Raw genomic sequence first — 18,248 nt, 5'->3', positions numbered from 1 at the left:
CATTTATAAGCAACGTTTTTAAGGATTACTTCACCCAAAAATGACAATTCTGTCACAAAAGCAAATGTTAGGCAGACTGAATAGGTTACTGAGGCTAGGCAGTTCCTAGCATTCTACCCAGCATCTTATTTTGTGTTCCATGGAAGAAAAAGTGAAAAACATGAGGGTGAGTTAATTATGACAGATTTTTCATTTGTGGGTGAACTATCCCAGTAAAGCTACTCTAATCATATACAAGTCATAAATTATGTTTATTGTTATATATATATATTTATTTTTTTAATTATTGAAAAACCTACTAAAACACCTTGTTTCTTTAGGGAAGCAGTTCAGGGTCATTATCATAACAACAGTTCAGACTAGAGACAGACTTCTCCAATCAGAGTCAAGCTGTCTAGAGTTTTTTGATGACATTCGTGCACTGAACACCGCCCTAACCAGAGCCCAATCACTGGTGGTTGTGGTTGGAGATGCTGGAGCTCTTTGTTGTTTTGGAAAGTGCTCAAGAATCTGGAGGGCCTACATTGAACATTGCATCAGCAAGGGCAGTGCCAAACCTGATCATTTGACCAGAGACTTCCTACAACAGGAAATTCTGGAAATTTCAAAATTTCAGAAGAAAGAAAGGGTAGAAAAATCTGAGAATGATGCACCTACCCAGGCTGAAACTGATCTTATATTGAAAGAGATGGATGACTATGATCCTGATGTGCAAGACTCAGATGCAGAGAATGAAAGTAATAAAGATCACAAAAGGGTTTTATACTCCTCAACTGAAAAGGAAGACCTGCTGGAGCTTGTCAGGAAACAGCCTGCTATCTATAAGCATGGAGAAATGGAGATGGAGGGATACCAGTCAGGTTATGTAATACCTTATGACAAACCATCTGAACGCATTTACATTAAAGGGAGGAAAAACATTGGCATGTGTTTCCCTGGAGATGAAGTTGTGGTGGAGATTGGCCCACGACCTGATAAAGGCAGTCTTACTGGGAGAGTTTTGGGTGCCACAAATAGTGCAGCATCTTCCTCTGAAATTGTGTGCTCCTTAGAGGTTGAAAATTACCAAAAACGGAAACAGAAAAATGATAAAACCTTTCTCACAAAGATAATGATACCTTTCAGCATCAACACCACCAAAATATGTGTCTTGGTAAGCAAGAAGTCTCGGAATTTCATTCCAATATGGAAATTTGTCAAGGACAAGTGGACATTGACAAGATATTTTCCTGTTGATGAGCACACAAAACAGGAATATGTTTTTGTTGTTAGGATTTTGTGCTGGAAAGCCCACTGTTACTTCCCGCTAGGCAATGTTACAAATGTACTACCTATTGGGACAACTTTAGAGGAGGGACTACAGATTTTGAAATTAGAATACAACCTAGGTTCAACTCCTCTGATAGAAGAAGATGCATTTTTAGACACAGAATTTGACAAAACTGATGACAGCAAAAGACAAAATTTCAAAGATGCACAAACCTTCACTGTTGATGGAGCCAAGGCCAGAAACTTGGATGATGCCATCAGTGTTACAAATCTGGGAAACTGCTATGAAATAGGGGTTCATGTTGCTGATGTGGCTAGTTTTGTGCCTAAGGACAGTCCTCTTGATAACTCCGCAAAAGAATTGGGAGCAACTTTTTACAGCCCTAAAGAAGAACATACCATGTTCCCAAAACATCTTACCACCAACTTTTGGAGTCTCATCCCAGGAAAAGATCGTAAAGCCATTTCAGTCATTGTCAAAGTGGAAAAGGACTCAGGCATTATCACAGAAAGGACCTTACACCTCTCTATGGTAAAATCTAAAAGGCAGCTGACCTACGATGAGGCTGAGGGTATAATAAGTCAGTGTGATGGTAAGCTAAGATTTACAACATTGGAGGACTGTGTCAGAGTGGCTTACCTTTTTGCAAGAACACAACGCAAAGCTAGACTTAAAGAAAACTGGAACTATGCCCAACCTGATAAACATCGGAAGCCAGGGGAAAGAGAAGCTCATTTGATGATTGAAGAGCTAAACATAATGTTTAACAATGAGTTGTCAAAATTTTTGACCGAGAACATGAATACTAAACTTTGCACTCCTTTGAGATGTCAGGCTCCTCCTACAGCAGATGAATTAGAGAAGATCAGTAATCGTCACACAGAGCTAATTCCTCTCTCCTCAAACCTGACATATCACATTGACAGAAACCGAGTGGACCTGAGTAACACAATTACCTTCAGTGTTTACAGTAATCCTAACCCTGACACAAATCCCAGCCCTTTATCAACCTACCTACGAGATGCCATCTCTGTCAGTTACTCTGAATATCATTTTGAAATTGGAGTTCACAAAGCAGATGTCTCTGGGAACAATTTTCAAAATTTGGGAGCACAATCAAGCATGTGGAGTTTGATTCCAGGCCAAAATCATCGGGCTATTTCTTTACTTCTGAAAGTGGAAAAGAAGACATACAAAATTGTAGAGCAAAAGTTGGTGCTTTCCTCCATAAAGTTAAGCAGGCTATTGCCCTATAGTGAAGTTGACAACATCATCAACCTGTCAATCGCAAATGAAAGGATGACTGATTCTTTAAAAGGCTGCATCATTGAGGCTTTCCAGTTTGCATCTGATCACAGGCAAAAGAGACGAATAGTTGACACGTCCACTGCTGCAGATCTAGGTTTAACAGAAGACAGCAAATGCAAGTTAATGATGGAGGAGCTGAATCTGATATTGAAAGAAGCTAGTGATCACCTGATGAGTCCATTAACTACTTCCTTAAACACTTTTAGCTGCCCACTGACAGCTACACCTGAACTGGTAAGGAGACTTAAGAGAGATCACGAGGAGCTTGGGTTTCAACATCTGGACTTGAACAATCAAGAGAACAAATTCATAATTCTAAAATCTTTATGGGAAAAGATTAAGTCAGCTGCTACTGAATGTGACTTTTACAAAATGGCTGACATAATTTCCACAGATGACCTCCATCCACAGTTGCATGAAGTGACTGATCAGTTAAAGGCCATTCTCAACAAAGCTTACTACATTCGTTCACTCTCCTGCCAAGATGCTTTAGTTGGGCACTATTCATTACATCTGGACACATACACGCATGCATCCTCACCTATCCGGCGGTACATTGATGTGGTACTTCAGAGGCTAGTGCATGCAGTTCTCAGCAATAGTCCTGTTGAGTACTCAAAGACAGACATTGAATTTTTGTGTGACAAGTGTAAAAGTGGAGAAAGAAGGGCACAGGAGTACGAGAGTAAAGCGGAGTCACTTTGTCTCGCCATCAGTCTACAGAAACAGAGCACATACAAATTGGCTTTTGTCACAGTTGTTCGGCCTGAGAGCGAAAGCTTTAAATTATCATTTCCATTTGACAAAGGAACCTTCCCAGACAAACTTCCTGTTTTGTACAGAGATTTGCAGCTAGAGGATCAACCGGTATATGACAGGAAACTAAAACAAATGACGCTGACTTGGAAAAAACGGATATACTCACTGAACGTAAACCCGAACCCAGTGAGGAACCAGAGATTCTGTTCAGAAATACAGAAGAGTACCTGGCACGCCATTGTTGAGGCAGTGAGAGAAGAAAAGTGGGAAGAGGCGAAGTGCCTAATACAGGGAGCAGATGTGATAGAGCATTGTGAGGCAGATGAAGTGCAATTGGATATTAGGGATCATAAAATCCTAACACACTATCTGAAAGTTGGAGACACTGTGCAAGTCCAGCTGACCTCAGAGAGGGAAAGAGGCTATTGGTTGCCGATTGTGCAATTACTGAGTGTGAGTTCAAGCTTTGAGATATGTGTAGAACACACTCATAATCCTATTAAATGCTTTTCCAAACGTGCAAGTCACCCATCCAAAGGTTCCTATGTAAATGTGGAGGATTATGTGCAGATATGGAAGCCCATCTGTGAAATGGAATCTGCTGCAACAGCTGTGGACGATAGTGATTGTATTGTGATAGAGAATGTAGGCATAGCATGGGGTGATGAACGAACTGGAACCTTCTCTCTGCCTGTAGAATATGTCAAGACATGGGCAATCGAATTTGACCTGGCAAAGTGTTTGCTCTGTATTCGAAAAAGAGTTCTGAAGCCGATCACACCAGATCAGTCAGAGGTAGATCCAGAGCACTACACATGGGTGGCCCATGGCGTCACAACTCACTGTTTGGATACACCGGAAAAAAAAAAAAGAAAAAAAATTATTCACTTTAAAATAAACTATGCATCCATGGACATTTCAAAAGCCAAGATGGATCCCACGTTCACAGTTGAAGTGATTCCAAAACTCCTTCCAGACATGTAAGCTTGTTACACAACAGCCTATAAAATGACACCATAACTCTTCAGGCTATATTATATAAATATGTATATGATACATATGTGTATTTATTAATCATGTAATAAAAACATTTAGTTAAATGTAAAGAGGCAAACAAATTACACTGCTGGTGAAAAAACAGTGATGTAATGTGTGATCTATTTTGCTTGATTCATCTAGACGAAAGGAAAGTGCAGTGAATAATTTAACAAATGCTAATGATCTTGTTAAGAACATTGCACTAGGACAACGGATTCTGAAAAAAGGTACGTGTATGACATTTACAGGAAATAATGTTATATGGCAGAAGACTGTTATATTATTTAATTATTGAAATGTTATATTTAATAATAATTTCGAGCAACAGTTATTATCTATATTTCTATGCTTGTGTTTATTTGTTTATAATATACCTGGACAGGTTCCTCATGTGTCTTATAATTTATCATCATTTTGTAAAATTTTAAGAGTGGTTTTTCTTATTCTTTATTTAAAGAAATATTCCGGGTTCGATACATGTTAAGCTCTTTGACAGCATTTGTGGCATAATGTTGATTACAACTAAAAAATTATTTAACTCATTCATAATTTTCTTTAACAAAGCAAAAATCTCAGTATCGTACAGAATGGCACTTACAATGTACAGTATGGCAGTTACAATGGAAGAAAATGAAGCACATTTACAAACCAGTAAAATGCAATGCAAATGTTTCAAATCTGCATAATAATTAAACATAATTTGTGTAAACATGAATCAAGTCTGATAAAATTTTTTTTCAACCATTTCTGTTTTAAGTTCAATTTTGTTGTCTTGATGACTTGAAGCCAGTAAACCATGTAATTTTCGCATTTTGTCTGCTCTAGGATACAATAACCAAAAATGAAAACTCTGTCATTATTTAATCACCCTCTAGTTGTTCCAAACCAATATGACATTCTTTCTCCTGTGGAACATAAATGGAGATGCTTGGCAGAAATATAGCTTCAGTCACCTGACTCTTTCATTGTATAAAAAAGCAGATGAATGTTAATGGTGACCAAGACAAACACACTGCCTAACATCTCTCATGTTCCATGGAAGAAAGTCATAAGTGTTTGGAACAAAAGGAGAATGAGTAAATAATAACAGAATTTCATCAGAATTTTCATCTCTTTAAGCCCTCCAGACAGACACAATTGACTTCCATTGTAAATGCTTTCTTCTAACCCTATTTTTTGCTTCACTACACACAATTAATTATTTCATTTAATTTATACCGACTGATCTCCGTTCAGGAGACTCTGTGCAGTCAGTAAAGGATTAACCTTTTGACGTACGGAGTCATTGGACAAAACAACATGGCGCTGATCACAACAGAGTTTGTCTTTGGTAGAGACGCCAACAAAACTACATCTAGTAAGAAACGTAATTCAATTTTTACATTGAAACCTGTTTGAGTCAAAAGATTAGTCTCTATTTTTATCCATTTTTAAAATTAGAGCAATTTATTTTAAACACAACAACTCTCTACATGGACTGTATGCTCATTTTCACTTAAAATATCCTATATTCACTGTGCATTATCACATTGAGAATCAATGGATGCTGGAAAATGTTGCTTTCAGAGGCTGTATACGGAGTTAGGATGAAAAAAGTGCATTTCAGACAGCACACTGGAGGTTAAGTCATTCACTAAAAGGGGGCATCCTAACTCTCTATAGCCGCTATGTGCATTCAATCTAAACTTTCTATCGAAAGTTCAGTTTTGGGCTGCAGATGATGTTCAACACTCAACATGTTTGGCAGACATGGGACAATGGTAATCAGTACATAGATTCAGAATTTTTCATGCAAAATTTTATTTAAACATGGTTGGCAGTGATTAGATGCTGCTGCTATAACTTTAAATCCCAATTATTTATGCTGATTTCTGATGTATTGTCTGTAATGTCTCAAAAAGATGAATAAACAATACTCCAGGAATGTTTTAATTTTTTTAAACTTTCTATAGCTTGTTATTATTAAAATTTTACAACTAAGTTCCATAGTATATCAAATTTTTTTTTTTTAAAGAATTTGGTCAAAGAAAAAGTTGAATGGAATCAGCATGCACACAGCAGACATGCTCGGGCAAGGGCGAATATTTGCCTTGAACAAGGGTGGGGTTGCAGTGTGAAGCATTTACATTTTTTCATTGATTATGGTATAAATAATGGGTGGTTGTACTTGCTTGTTTTGATTATTTGGGGGTTACCTCCCCCCGGAATCTACACCCCTGCTCTTGGGTCTCAGGAGGTATTATTTTTGTGGTAATCAGCATCATGCCACAAATGCCTTTGATAGAGCTTGACTTATATTGAACTTGGAACATTAGGTTAATAATTCAGTGAACCAAGTCATAATAATGTGAGCCGAAAATTCTATATTTACACTATAACTAATGGACAACATGTCATTTAATTTCAAAGTATTTTTGTGTGTATCAATTTACAGGTGCTGAACAAGTTGTATTGCGGTATGAGCTTTTGAGAAAGCCAGTACCAGTAGGTCTGCCTCCACTGAATGAAAGCCAGTTTAATGCTTTGGAAAAAGCACTGAATGGCACATTCACCCTCATTCAAGGCCCTCCAGGTTACACTCTCTGAGCATACACAGTTTTTTAGATTATGATCAAAGATTTATATCTTTTTTAACTTAATGCCCTCAGAGAGAAACATTAAAACAGTCTTTTGTATGTGCTTCTTTATAGGAACAGGAAAAACTGTTGTTGGAGCTTACATAGTGTACTGGTTCTCTCAGCTAAACGCTAAAAAACCTCGAAAGCTGAAGGAGTTCAAAGAAAAGAGAAGAGAGATGTTATTCTGTACTGTGGACCCTCAAACAAGTCTGTAGATGTAGTTGCAGGTAACTACTGTGTATATTTGAGAACTTGCATGACAGATGAGTCTTTGTTTGTATATTTATGTGCTTCTGTTTGATTGTGTACACAGAATGCTTGCTGAGGTTTGGGGAGGAGTTGAAGATATTACGTGTGTACAGCAGACAGATGGAAATGCAAGAGTACCCTTACCCTGGCAGCGACCTCCAGTTATCCCACAAATCACTGCGCCAAGAAAAGTCTAAACCTGAGCTTAAGTACTGCAAATGAACCAAACGTTTTGTTTTACATCATGTCACTCATCTTATTAACAGATGTTAATTTTATATAATTGCACAGGAATATACTTGTTCAACCTTTGTTGGCCACATAACAGTTTTACATAAATTTCAGGAAAATTCAACCAAATCAAAGCATGAAAATGTCAGTAGCTAGGTGAGGAGAGCTGAGTGGAGAGTGACTGTCAACCCAACTGTTGGACACACAAACAACCTTGTTGTCAATGCTTTCCCACACTGGAGAATATAATATATTATTATATTCTCAGTGTGAAAGTGAACAGAAATTCACAATTCAAAACAGGAGTAAGAATTAGGGTTAAACATACTCAACAAATGAACGGAAACTGTTACTTGCTAAGTGATGTGATCAAATGCTTTCTTAACTGGTAAGATTAATGTTATATGAAGCCAGTTTTCCAGATCAATTGCTTTTGTATGTACAATAGTCATGTAGCCAACACTTATCCAACGGAACTTTAAGTATAATTATTTCAGGGACAATCCCCCTTGGCCTGCTAGAAGGGCACAATGTTGATATCTAAAGGCTCACTTCTTGCAAGGTTACCAGCCTTGAACTTTAGCTACTACGCCACACTCTGCAATCCAATCTCTACAATACTCAGCAACTTCAAAACTCTACAAATAATGTATAATTGCAGAGTTTATCTTTGCCATACTAAAGCTCTTCACATTCTTATGTTTAGGGACATATCACTTCATCACAGGATTCGGGGGTGTCACAACCCTAATTCCCAAGCAATATTGGACTTTGATGAAAGAATCGCCAATAATCCTAATACACTCACAGATGAGGATGTAGAAGAGTAAGAATTTGTTTCTGTTGTAACACTCTTGAAGGACTCCCCATGTATGTTGGGCACTTGTTGGCTGTTTTTCTGTAACTCACCAGTTCAACTGCTCAATATTAGTTTTGTTATGAAATATAAATTTTGTATAAATTACATGTAAAATTGACAATGATTTATATTTATATCCAAAACATATTTGAAGCATTTTAGCAATAAACCATTTCATTGAGTCAGGTGTCCAAAACCTTTGACTGGTATTATGCATGTTTGCACATCGGTGTGCATGTGTGTGAAATTGAGACTTCACTGTGTCTATCCTCAGCTATAAGAAGCTACTAAATGCTGCACGCCTGTATGAATTGGAAAGGCATGATGTTATTCTGTGCACTTGCACGGCTGCTGCCTCCCCTAACCTCACAAAGACATTCAATGCACGACAGATCCTCATCGATGAGTGCGCCATGGCAACAGAACCCCAGACGCTTGTCCCATTGGTCAGCTTCAAACCTGAGAAGGTCAGAGTGACTCTTGACTCATCTAATCCATACATAAACTTTTAAATACACTCATTGAGCACTTTATTAGCAACTCTATGTTCCTAATAATGTGCCCGATGGGGTCTTCTGGGTTCAACGTGTTGTGCATTCTGAGATGCTATTCTGCTCACTAAAATTGTACAGAGTGGTTCTCTGAGTTACTATAGCCTTTCTGTCAGCTTGAACCAGTCTGGAAAAGGCATTTCCATCAGCAGCTGCTCACTGGATGTTTTTTGTTTTTGGCATGGAGTAAACTCTCAGAAAAAGACTGTTGTCTGTGAAAATCTCAGGAGATCAGCAGTTACAGAAATGCTCAAACCAGCACATCTGACATCAAAAGTCATGCCAGAGTCAAATTTACTGTTATCAAATGTTTTTTCCCCATTCTGATGGTTGATGTGAACATTAACTGAAGCTCCTGACTCCAATCTGCATGATTTTATGCATTGCACTGCTGCCACACGATTGGCTGATTAGATAATCAGCATGAATATGTAGGTATACAGGTGTTCCTAATAAAGTGCTCAGTGAGTGTAAATGTTCCATCTGTTAAATGCAGGACAAAATTGACATAAATTGTAGACAGTAGTACTGCACAACTTACTGCAAACTAGCCTAGCCTGTGTTAGGCCAATGAATGCACTAAATAAAAGGTTGATATGAGAGTAATTTACTATGAAACAATTATAATCAAATGAAAAACCAAAACATCAGCTGAATTATCAATTACAGTGCAAATAATAATTTCCTTCCTGCAGGTTGTACTGTTGGGGGATCACAAGCAGTTGCGTCCGATCGTGAAGAATGAACATGTGCGGAAACTTGGCATGACACATTCTCTGTTTGAACGCTACATGTCTAAAGCACTACTGCTGGACACCCAGTACAGAATGGTACAAAACTTATACCCACATATACATGCTATGCAAACATACTCTTGCATGCATTAAGTTGACTATGGATTCTTTCTTTAGCATGAAGAGATCTGCAAATTCCCATCAATGGTGTACTACCATGGTAAGCTGAAAACTAAAGTAGATGAACGGACCAGCATGCTGCACACTGAGACGGACAGAGAGAGAAAAAGTAAACACATTCTGTTTGGAGACATACAAGGAGTTGAAATCAGTCTGGTTGTTTCAACTGCCCGTGGGAATGAGAACTCAAAAGCCAACCTTGCAGAGGTTAAAAAGGCTGTAAGTGGAAGCTTAGTATGTGCTTGTGTTTACAGTTCAGTGTCAACTTCTGTCACTTTTGCAGACTTTGACAAAAGAAACTTTTTTACTTCAATGGTGATTGGTTTAGATGATGAATAGATTAACCTAGAGGGATCCACAAAGTGCAACTGGGTAAAGAGGCGTCATCCTTAATGCCCTTTAATCCTTTACAGCCCATTTAATGAAATTATATCAAATAATGCTACCTATCCCATACAATTTTAAGTCGTCTCATGTGGTTCACCATATCTGATCAACACATTATTGTCCAAGTGCCACATGTTAATGCCAGGTGTGATTGCCATGTAGCCTTGATGTGCTTGAAGGACCCTTTTGTGTTGTTGTGCAGGTTGAGATTTGTGGTCAGTTGGTATCTGTTGGCCGTGTAAGGCAGGAGGAGATTGCCATACTCTCACCATATAATGCACAAGTGGCCCAGATCAGAGAAAGACTCCAGTCCACTGGTATAAATCTCAAAAGAGTCACTGTCACCACCATTACGAAGAGTCAAGGTAATATCCTCTGAAATAATTCTATGATTCTGTGTCAAATTTGCTTTATTGGTATGACGAAAGTTATAGTGTATAGCCAAACTGTTTGCAAAGATTATAAAGAGTTTTACTTGGGGAAAAAAGTGAAACAAATAAGAACGTGTAACATGATTAGATTCAAGTGACAGTTTGATTGTCTATATTGAATGTGAAACTGCTATGTGACAATGTGTAACTGCAGCACAATCACAGTCAGAATTTTTTTTATGAGTAATGTACAATTATACGCCGCTTGCTGCGACTGGTGAGGACAAAAACTCTGATTAGAAGAGATACATTTGATCTCTTGTGTTGTCTTTGCTTGGGATAATTAGGAGTAGCTGTGGGGTACGAGCTCTGTACTAATAATTAAATTATATTTATGTCCCTCTTCAATCTGCATTATATGAGCATGTGATGATGAGGATGATGATGTGATTGCAGGTAGTGAGTGGAGGTATGTGATTTTGTCGATGGTTCGCTCCTGCCCCAGTGAAGAGATTGAACCTATGCCCTCCAAGGAATGGCTTTCCAAACATATCGGCTTTGTGGGTGATGAAAACCAGATCAATGTGGGCATCACAAGAGCACAGGATGGGCTATGTATTTTGGGTAATGCCTCAATTAATTTACAATAGTAACATTAGTGGTTGTAGTCAATTGTACCATTTGTTACGCAAAACTTACAGCAAACTAGCCTAGCCTATACTGGGCCTATTAATGCACTGAATAAAGGTTGATATGAGAGTAGTTTACTATGAAAGACATGTAATCAAATGATCAACCAAAACATCAGATTATATCTTATCAGCTATTTTATTATCCTATTTTTTTTTTTAAACATAATGATTTGTGTTAGTGGCCTGCTATATAGTACAAAAGTTTAAAAAGTTTAATATGTATTTAAAATAGGAAATGACAGTGGTCAGGTAGATTTATAGTATTTATGGTTGGTTGGTTGTTGCTTAATGTATTGTTTTTGTATTTATTTATAGGTAATCAAGAGTTACTGAACTGCAGCCATGCATGGACGAAACTACTGAAACATTATTCAAGTCGTGGCTGTGTGGTCTCTGCAAACCAGATAACAGTGCACCATATCAGCAATTGATCTTCCAGCATTTTTTTTATTAGTGTAACTTTTTTCATGTTTTTATATTTTTAATCATACATTCCAAATTCAGTGCATCATCTCATTTCATTTCAAAATGAGAGTAAAACATTCTACATTTTTATAATTAGAGTCAGAATGTGGAAGGTTTGTTTTATTTTTAATTTTATATAATTGTTTAGAAGATTCTGGGTACAAACACATTTTCAGGGTTTCAGACATAAAATTACTGAGACCCGTGGAACAGGTGCTGAATTTAAAAACGCTGTTTGAATTAGATATCTGATCATTTCTTTCATTTTAAAGCATGTAATCTCAAGATAATTTTTATATATAACATATTTAAATTCTTGACCTACTGAGCCACCATGGCCTTTTTCTACTTTATAATGGTTTTTAAAATGAGTTAACATCAACCAAAGATGCTAACATGTTTTCTTTTCCACTGGGAGAAAAATATTCTAAACCTGGACATCTGACTGCTTTCTTTGATTCACTGACCCTTTTCTGTGTTGTGAGTGGTTCACCTGCTTTCATAAGTCACTAATAGAAAACTTGCAGTCCAATGTTGATCAATGTCCAGGGTCAAACACTGTGCTCATGTGTTGTGTTTTTAGTCTTTCCAGGAAGATTGGATGCCAGTGCAACAAATGAGTAAGGCAGAGTTGTATGTAGCAAACCCTGGTGCAGAAATTCTCCTGGTGCAAAATTAGTACAAATACTAAATATTTCAGTTAACAATTCATCAGGTATTCATCATGTATTCAATACATGAAAATAACTAAACCAGATGATGAGACTCATCAAAATGGCATGATATGACCAGGATTTTGCCAAGTTGGATGTGTTCCTAGATCAACATATTTTGTTGATATTGGAACAACATTCCTGTCAAACAGTCCTTACTCTGTTAATCCCAACTCTCACTCTAACCATGGAAAAGTCAATGGGGTCGAAATCTTAAGCTCCAAAAATGACAAAGGCATCATAAAGGTAATTCATATTACTTGAGTGGTTTAATCCAAGTCTTTGGAAGTGATATGCTCAGTTTTGGGTGAGAAACATACCAAAATGTTTTCCTTTTCTCAAAATTTTGCCATTTGTAGTCTCCTTGGCTCACTTCTTTGTGCTCTGTGAATGTATCAAGTGTAATAAAACAAGAAGTTGATAAGAATGCTGTTCAAGCCATGAATGTTGTTAAAGCATAGAATAGTACGACAACCTTACCATAGCATTATTACAACATAAATGCAATATACTTGTAATATTACAACAACGTGCAGGATCAGATGACCATGACAAAAAATGACAGCAAGGGAACTGTAAAGGATTAGGCCAATATGTTTTCATAAACATTTAAAAAAATAATAATAATAATAATAATTAACTTTCCCCAATGCACTGAACCATAAATAAATTATACAGATTACAGTGTATTAACATTATATATTATTTTTTTTTACTTTTTGAGTCTTATTTTATTTATGCTGCAGTTGTATTTGTTTTCACTTTTATTTGTCATGTGGTGATTGATTATACTTGTTTTGGTTGATACCGTTATTATGGTTTATGGGTTAAATATTGACGTCCATGTGTGTAAGCGAGATAAATGATAAATATAACTCAATAAAAACTCAATGCTGCCTTAACATCGTGATGAATCAAAATTGATATGGATGTATTTGTTAAGAAGAGTAGATTCAAACTGTCAATGCCTTGTTGTAGATTCTTGTAAAAATGTATGCGTCTTCGCATTCTAAGTTCTGGTTTGCTCATTGATTTTAGTGACCCTGCTTGCACGTGCACACACTCATCTGTGGCATCCGCATCCACTATTCAAGTATGGCTTCATATAGTTGTCATAGTATTTGGAGATGGCCCTTCTTGACATCATAAAGCTTGGAATGTGATGGAACATCTGTCTGCTATCTAAAACCCATGTTTCTCCAGGTTTGCTTGTCTTCGGGGGAGGACGTGATCACTGAGACAACTCTGGGGTGAAAGTTCTGTATGGAGAATGGGTTAAAAGGTGTGTTTTAGAGGGCAGAGTGAGGTGGGGTGTAAACTGGCATTTTATTGAGATTGGAGATTTTGTGCATCAGGTAATGTGATGTCAAATAAAGGCTGAAAATATTTTTTTCAATGATACCCCGGCATCGCTTCAAGATGCTTGCCATTTGATTTGCATTAGTTCCCATAGTAGCATTCTGGTCGGGACTATCAGGTATCTTGCACCAGTTTAGGTTGGGTGGGTGGAATGCAGGTTCTGCTAGTTCAACCCAGTGAATCACTTGGAGCTAGAAGTAGGGTGTGCAATGCAAGGTGGTGTGTGGGATGCAGGGAGGACCCAACATTTTTTATAATCTAAAGTATCTAATGGCAACCACCTAATTTCTGCACATTAGTGATTTAACTTTTTACTACAGCTGTCAATCGATTAATGTTTTTCTACTTCATATGAATTACCTAATGTGCAGATTAATTGATCAAATGAATCACAGTTAATAACATACATAATATTTGCTAAGAAACCCCCCAAATATATTAATATATATATATATATATATATATATATATATATATATATATATATATATATATATATATATATATATAATACATATATATATGTGTGTGTGTGTGTGTGTGTGTGTAAGCATCATTAAAATAAAATTTAGAACATATATAAATAAATTTATATTTGCATTTAATTAATATTTATATTAAAATATTAACCCTCACCCTCTTTCAAATCATTGTCCATAAGCCTATCACTGGCCTGCAGTCCACACAATCATCTCTGCATTTTTAGGATGCTGTGTCAGGTTAATCATAGTATTGGGACAGGCCCAATGCCCCCCTTATATTTTTTAAAACAAATAATCATATTGAAACAAAACACGAATGCTTCTGATGATGTGTTATTTGTGTAATTATGGAATATTATAAGCGCTTATGCTCATTTTATTGTGTAATTTGGAATTAAATTATTAGATTTTACATCAGAGAAAAAGGTCATTAAATAAAACGGCAATTTCCGATAATCAGGCACAGGAGCAGAATTTTCACTCATTCATGACACAATTGGTCCATCTGGTGGTGATGCAGTGTTAATCTTTTTTTCATTTTTTTTTTTGTAGTTGTAAATGGGGGAGGAGGATTATGGAAAAAGTTGTTTTTAACAAAATGCAATAACTCCCAACGACCACAAGGTGGTGCCTAATGATCCCATTTTTTCCCATTTTTCTTTCTGTTTGTAAGTACTCTACACTATATAATGTATGTAAGTTTAGAAGTCCGAGACCATTTGTGAAATGCTTCATATTTCCATTTATTTTTAAATTATATAATACAGTTTATGTTACAAAATATACCATAAGCCTAACAATATGAGTGAAAATTTTAATTGAAAAATTTACAAATGTTTTACAGTTTATACTTTAATTGGAGCATGCTATCGAGTTGGCGATGGCATAGACTCCAAAAATGTGTGCAAAAACTGATGATCCATGTTTTTTCCCAGCATGATTTGTGAATGTTCCAAAGAGCATGTGTGCTTCAAACAGACACAGTGTGCCAAATGTGTTAATAAGTAACCTACAAATGTCTACGTCATCACATTTTATGTTTGCATTTTACTTTTTTTTTTTTCCAGGTTTAAATTAGCTACATTTTGAATCCCAGATTTTCAATGTGGAACCCACTATACTTTGATGTCCTTAACATAGTGGTAATTTTTATTTAAATTGTATTGTCCAAAAAGGCCAATCCTAGATCCTATATAAAACCAGAAGCCTCTTTTATAATAAAATCAACACATGAATAAAGTATTGTCACAAGAATCATGGATATCCCTTTTACACTGATAAACATTCTTGCAATGTTGCCATATAAGGGCACAATTAAAGACCCTGTGAAATCAAAATGAAAGTTTAGCTGTTTTTAGACCATATATACAGTATTAGCTTTAAGGTCATCTATATGCTAGTGTGCTTCTAAAATTAGTTTTCAGAAGGCATAAACATTTCAAATCTGCAGTCTCTCTCTTCTGGCTAAAAAGATTAAGGGACATCCAAAACGTCACATAGACCCATGCTGTTGGGTCATTCCAACCAGATTTTCCAATAAGAATAGCTTAAAAAGATTTTAAGCTATTCACCATTCAGTCATCTGAAGCTCTCACTGTGGAGGGTAATTTTCTTTGAAGGGAAAAGGGATGATCGCTTCTGAATGGGATGTGCCAACGTGGGAGCTGGATGCGAGGAAAGTTGCTGGAGTTTATTTATATTTTTTTGCAAAAAAACTGAAGATTTCATACAAAGGTGTACACTACAGTCTTCAGAGACAAAGGACAACTGTCTCTAACAAGGACAGAAAGAGATGTGGAAGGCCAGATGTACAACTAAATAAGAGGATAAGTACATCAGAGTCTCTAGTTTGAGAAATAGACACCTCAGCTGACAGCTTCATTGAATTCTACCTGCTCAACACCAGTTTCATGTACAACAGTAAAGAGAAGACTCGAGGGTGCAGGCAATATGTAAAGAATTGCAAAGAAAAATCCACTTTTGAAAAGGTTAGAGTGGGTAAAGAAACACAGACATTGGACAAAAGATAATTGGAAAAGTGTGTTATGGATCTTAACCCTATTGAGCTTTTGTGGGATCAGCTAGACTGCAAGGTGCATGAGAAGTGCCCAACAAGACAGCCACATCTATGGCAAATGCTACAGGAAGAGTATCTGGACAAACTGAGAGCTAGAATGCCAAGGATCTGCAAAGCTGTCATTGCTGCACATGGAGGATGTTTTTGATGAGAACACATTGAAGTAGTTTAAGAATTTCTGGAAAGAAATTTCAGATTGTAATAGTAATTTTTCACGTTATTAATGTCCTGACTATACAGTGATCAGTTGAATGCCACTTTGGTGAATAAAAGTACTAATTTCTTTCCATAAGAGCAAATTATGTACATTATTCCAAACTTTTGGCCGCCAGTGTACTTAACTAATTTATTTGCTTTTTTAATATTGAAGCACCCACCCCAAGTACCTTGTAGTACAACGCATGACAGTATCATGAAATATGAATATACTCTTTCAGTACAATCACATCATATTGGTAAACAGCACAGTCTTTTTTATATTCATATAATGTTATTTAACTGTATTCTGTCATTAATATTAAGGACCTTACAACAATGTGGCGGAACCATGGTACAATGGTGTCAAGATGGTAAACTGCCCCATTGAGCAATAATTAATGTACAATACACAGCTTAGTCTTTTTATATTATCCAACACATCCAACCTCTTCTGCCATTACATTCCCTTGCTTGCACTGTATATAATCGATTTGTATTTAGATTTGCACTACGTATGTGTATGTGTGTATGTACAGGTATGTATGTCTGTGTGTGTGTGTGTGTGTGTGTGTGTGTGTGTGTGTATATAATTATTTATATATATATATATATATATATATATATATATATATATATATATATATATATATATATATATATATAGTGTATTCTATATATACTTTTTCTTTTCAATATTTTTTTTAAGTCTTGTTGCTGTTGTGTATTGTTGTGTACTGGAAGCTCCTGTCACCCAAGACCAATTCCTTGTATGTGTAATCATACTTGGTAATAAAGCTCATTTTGATTCTGATTCTGATACCATGGTTTTGATAATTACAATGGAAGCATATATGCCAATACAACCGTATTTTCTGAGAGTGATAAGCCTAATGGCTTATTAGTTTAAATTAAAAAACAAGGCAGAGTCAGACAGCGCCTTCAGTTTATGACAGTATTCAATAAAAGAAGTATTGAATTTCTAACACCAAAGCGACACAACCGCTCCCTTAATAACTAATAAAGGCGTCTACGCTGCAGGTGTGCGATGTCGGAAATACGGTTGCAATCGTATTATTCTTTTGATAAACTTGCGACACAATACATGAAGGGAATTTTTATCTCACCTGCTACACGTGGCCACGGCACTTAGATGTTCTGGGCGAATTCAAACGACATTTATTGCTCCATTGAAGGCCACTGAGGGGGCGTCACTCGAAAGTTCCAAACGAATGTGGCTAAATTAATCTTTCCTCGAAGGGCCCTTCCACAAGACGACGGGTACATTCGTAAAAAGTAATGTTTCGTTTCTTTCAAATAACCCACTACATGGGCACTTCACCTCGGAGTGAGTAGGGCATATTCTTATTGGAATATACTCCTGATCTGCTGTGGCGAGCGCTGTTGAAAGCAACTCTGTTTATTTTTCTTTAAAGGTGCACTCATTTAAAAAGTTTAACTTTTAAAGACGTGAATTGTAATTTTGCAAAATATGTAGGAAATCATGACCACTCATTAAGACTCCAGTCATATTAGTAACCTTATAAAAGCTGTTTTGTTCTACATGGAGAGGGTCGTCTGCACATGGGGGCTGCCATTTAAGAATCACATGACCAGCCGGAAATATTACTAGCTTAATCTCAGTAGCCATCTTGTTATTTTACACTTTCTTTCATTAATTAAAGTAATCATGGCTGACTGTGAATACTA

The 18,248-nt window shown here is 36.5% G+C and overlaps 1 protein-coding gene across 1 annotated transcript in view; it reads left to right on the top strand.

The window, feature by feature from the left end:
* The window catches only part of LOC127649544 (helicase with zinc finger domain 2-like), a 38,783-nt gene extending 25,465 nt beyond the window's left edge, over positions 1 to 13,318 (top strand). Inside the window, 13 exon segments of the mRNA XM_052134701.1 lie at positions 321 to 4,317; positions 4,517 to 4,602; positions 6,810 to 6,947; positions 7,066 to 7,169; positions 7,172 to 7,220; positions 7,307 to 7,451; positions 8,180 to 8,299; positions 8,607 to 8,799; positions 9,579 to 9,713; positions 9,795 to 10,016; positions 10,387 to 10,549; positions 11,012 to 11,179; positions 11,563 to 13,318. Of these exon segments, the coding sequence (XP_051990661.1) occupies positions 321 to 4,317; positions 4,517 to 4,602; positions 6,810 to 6,947; positions 7,066 to 7,169; positions 7,172 to 7,220; positions 7,307 to 7,451; positions 8,180 to 8,299; positions 8,607 to 8,799; positions 9,579 to 9,713; positions 9,795 to 10,016; positions 10,387 to 10,549; positions 11,012 to 11,179; positions 11,563 to 11,678 (5,636 nt within the window). The 3' untranslated portion in view covers positions 11,679 to 13,318.
* The last annotated feature ends 4,930 nt before the right edge of the window (positions 13,319 to 18,248 follow it).

This window comes from Xyrauchen texanus, chromosome 9, assembly GCF_025860055.1.
Source record: "Xyrauchen texanus isolate HMW12.3.18 chromosome 9, RBS_HiC_50CHRs, whole genome shotgun sequence".
Lineage (NCBI taxonomy): Eukaryota > Metazoa > Chordata > Actinopteri > Cypriniformes > Catostomidae > Xyrauchen > Xyrauchen texanus.
Note: the sequence above shows the minus strand (reverse complement) of the source record. Positions and strands in the feature narration are given on the sequence as shown.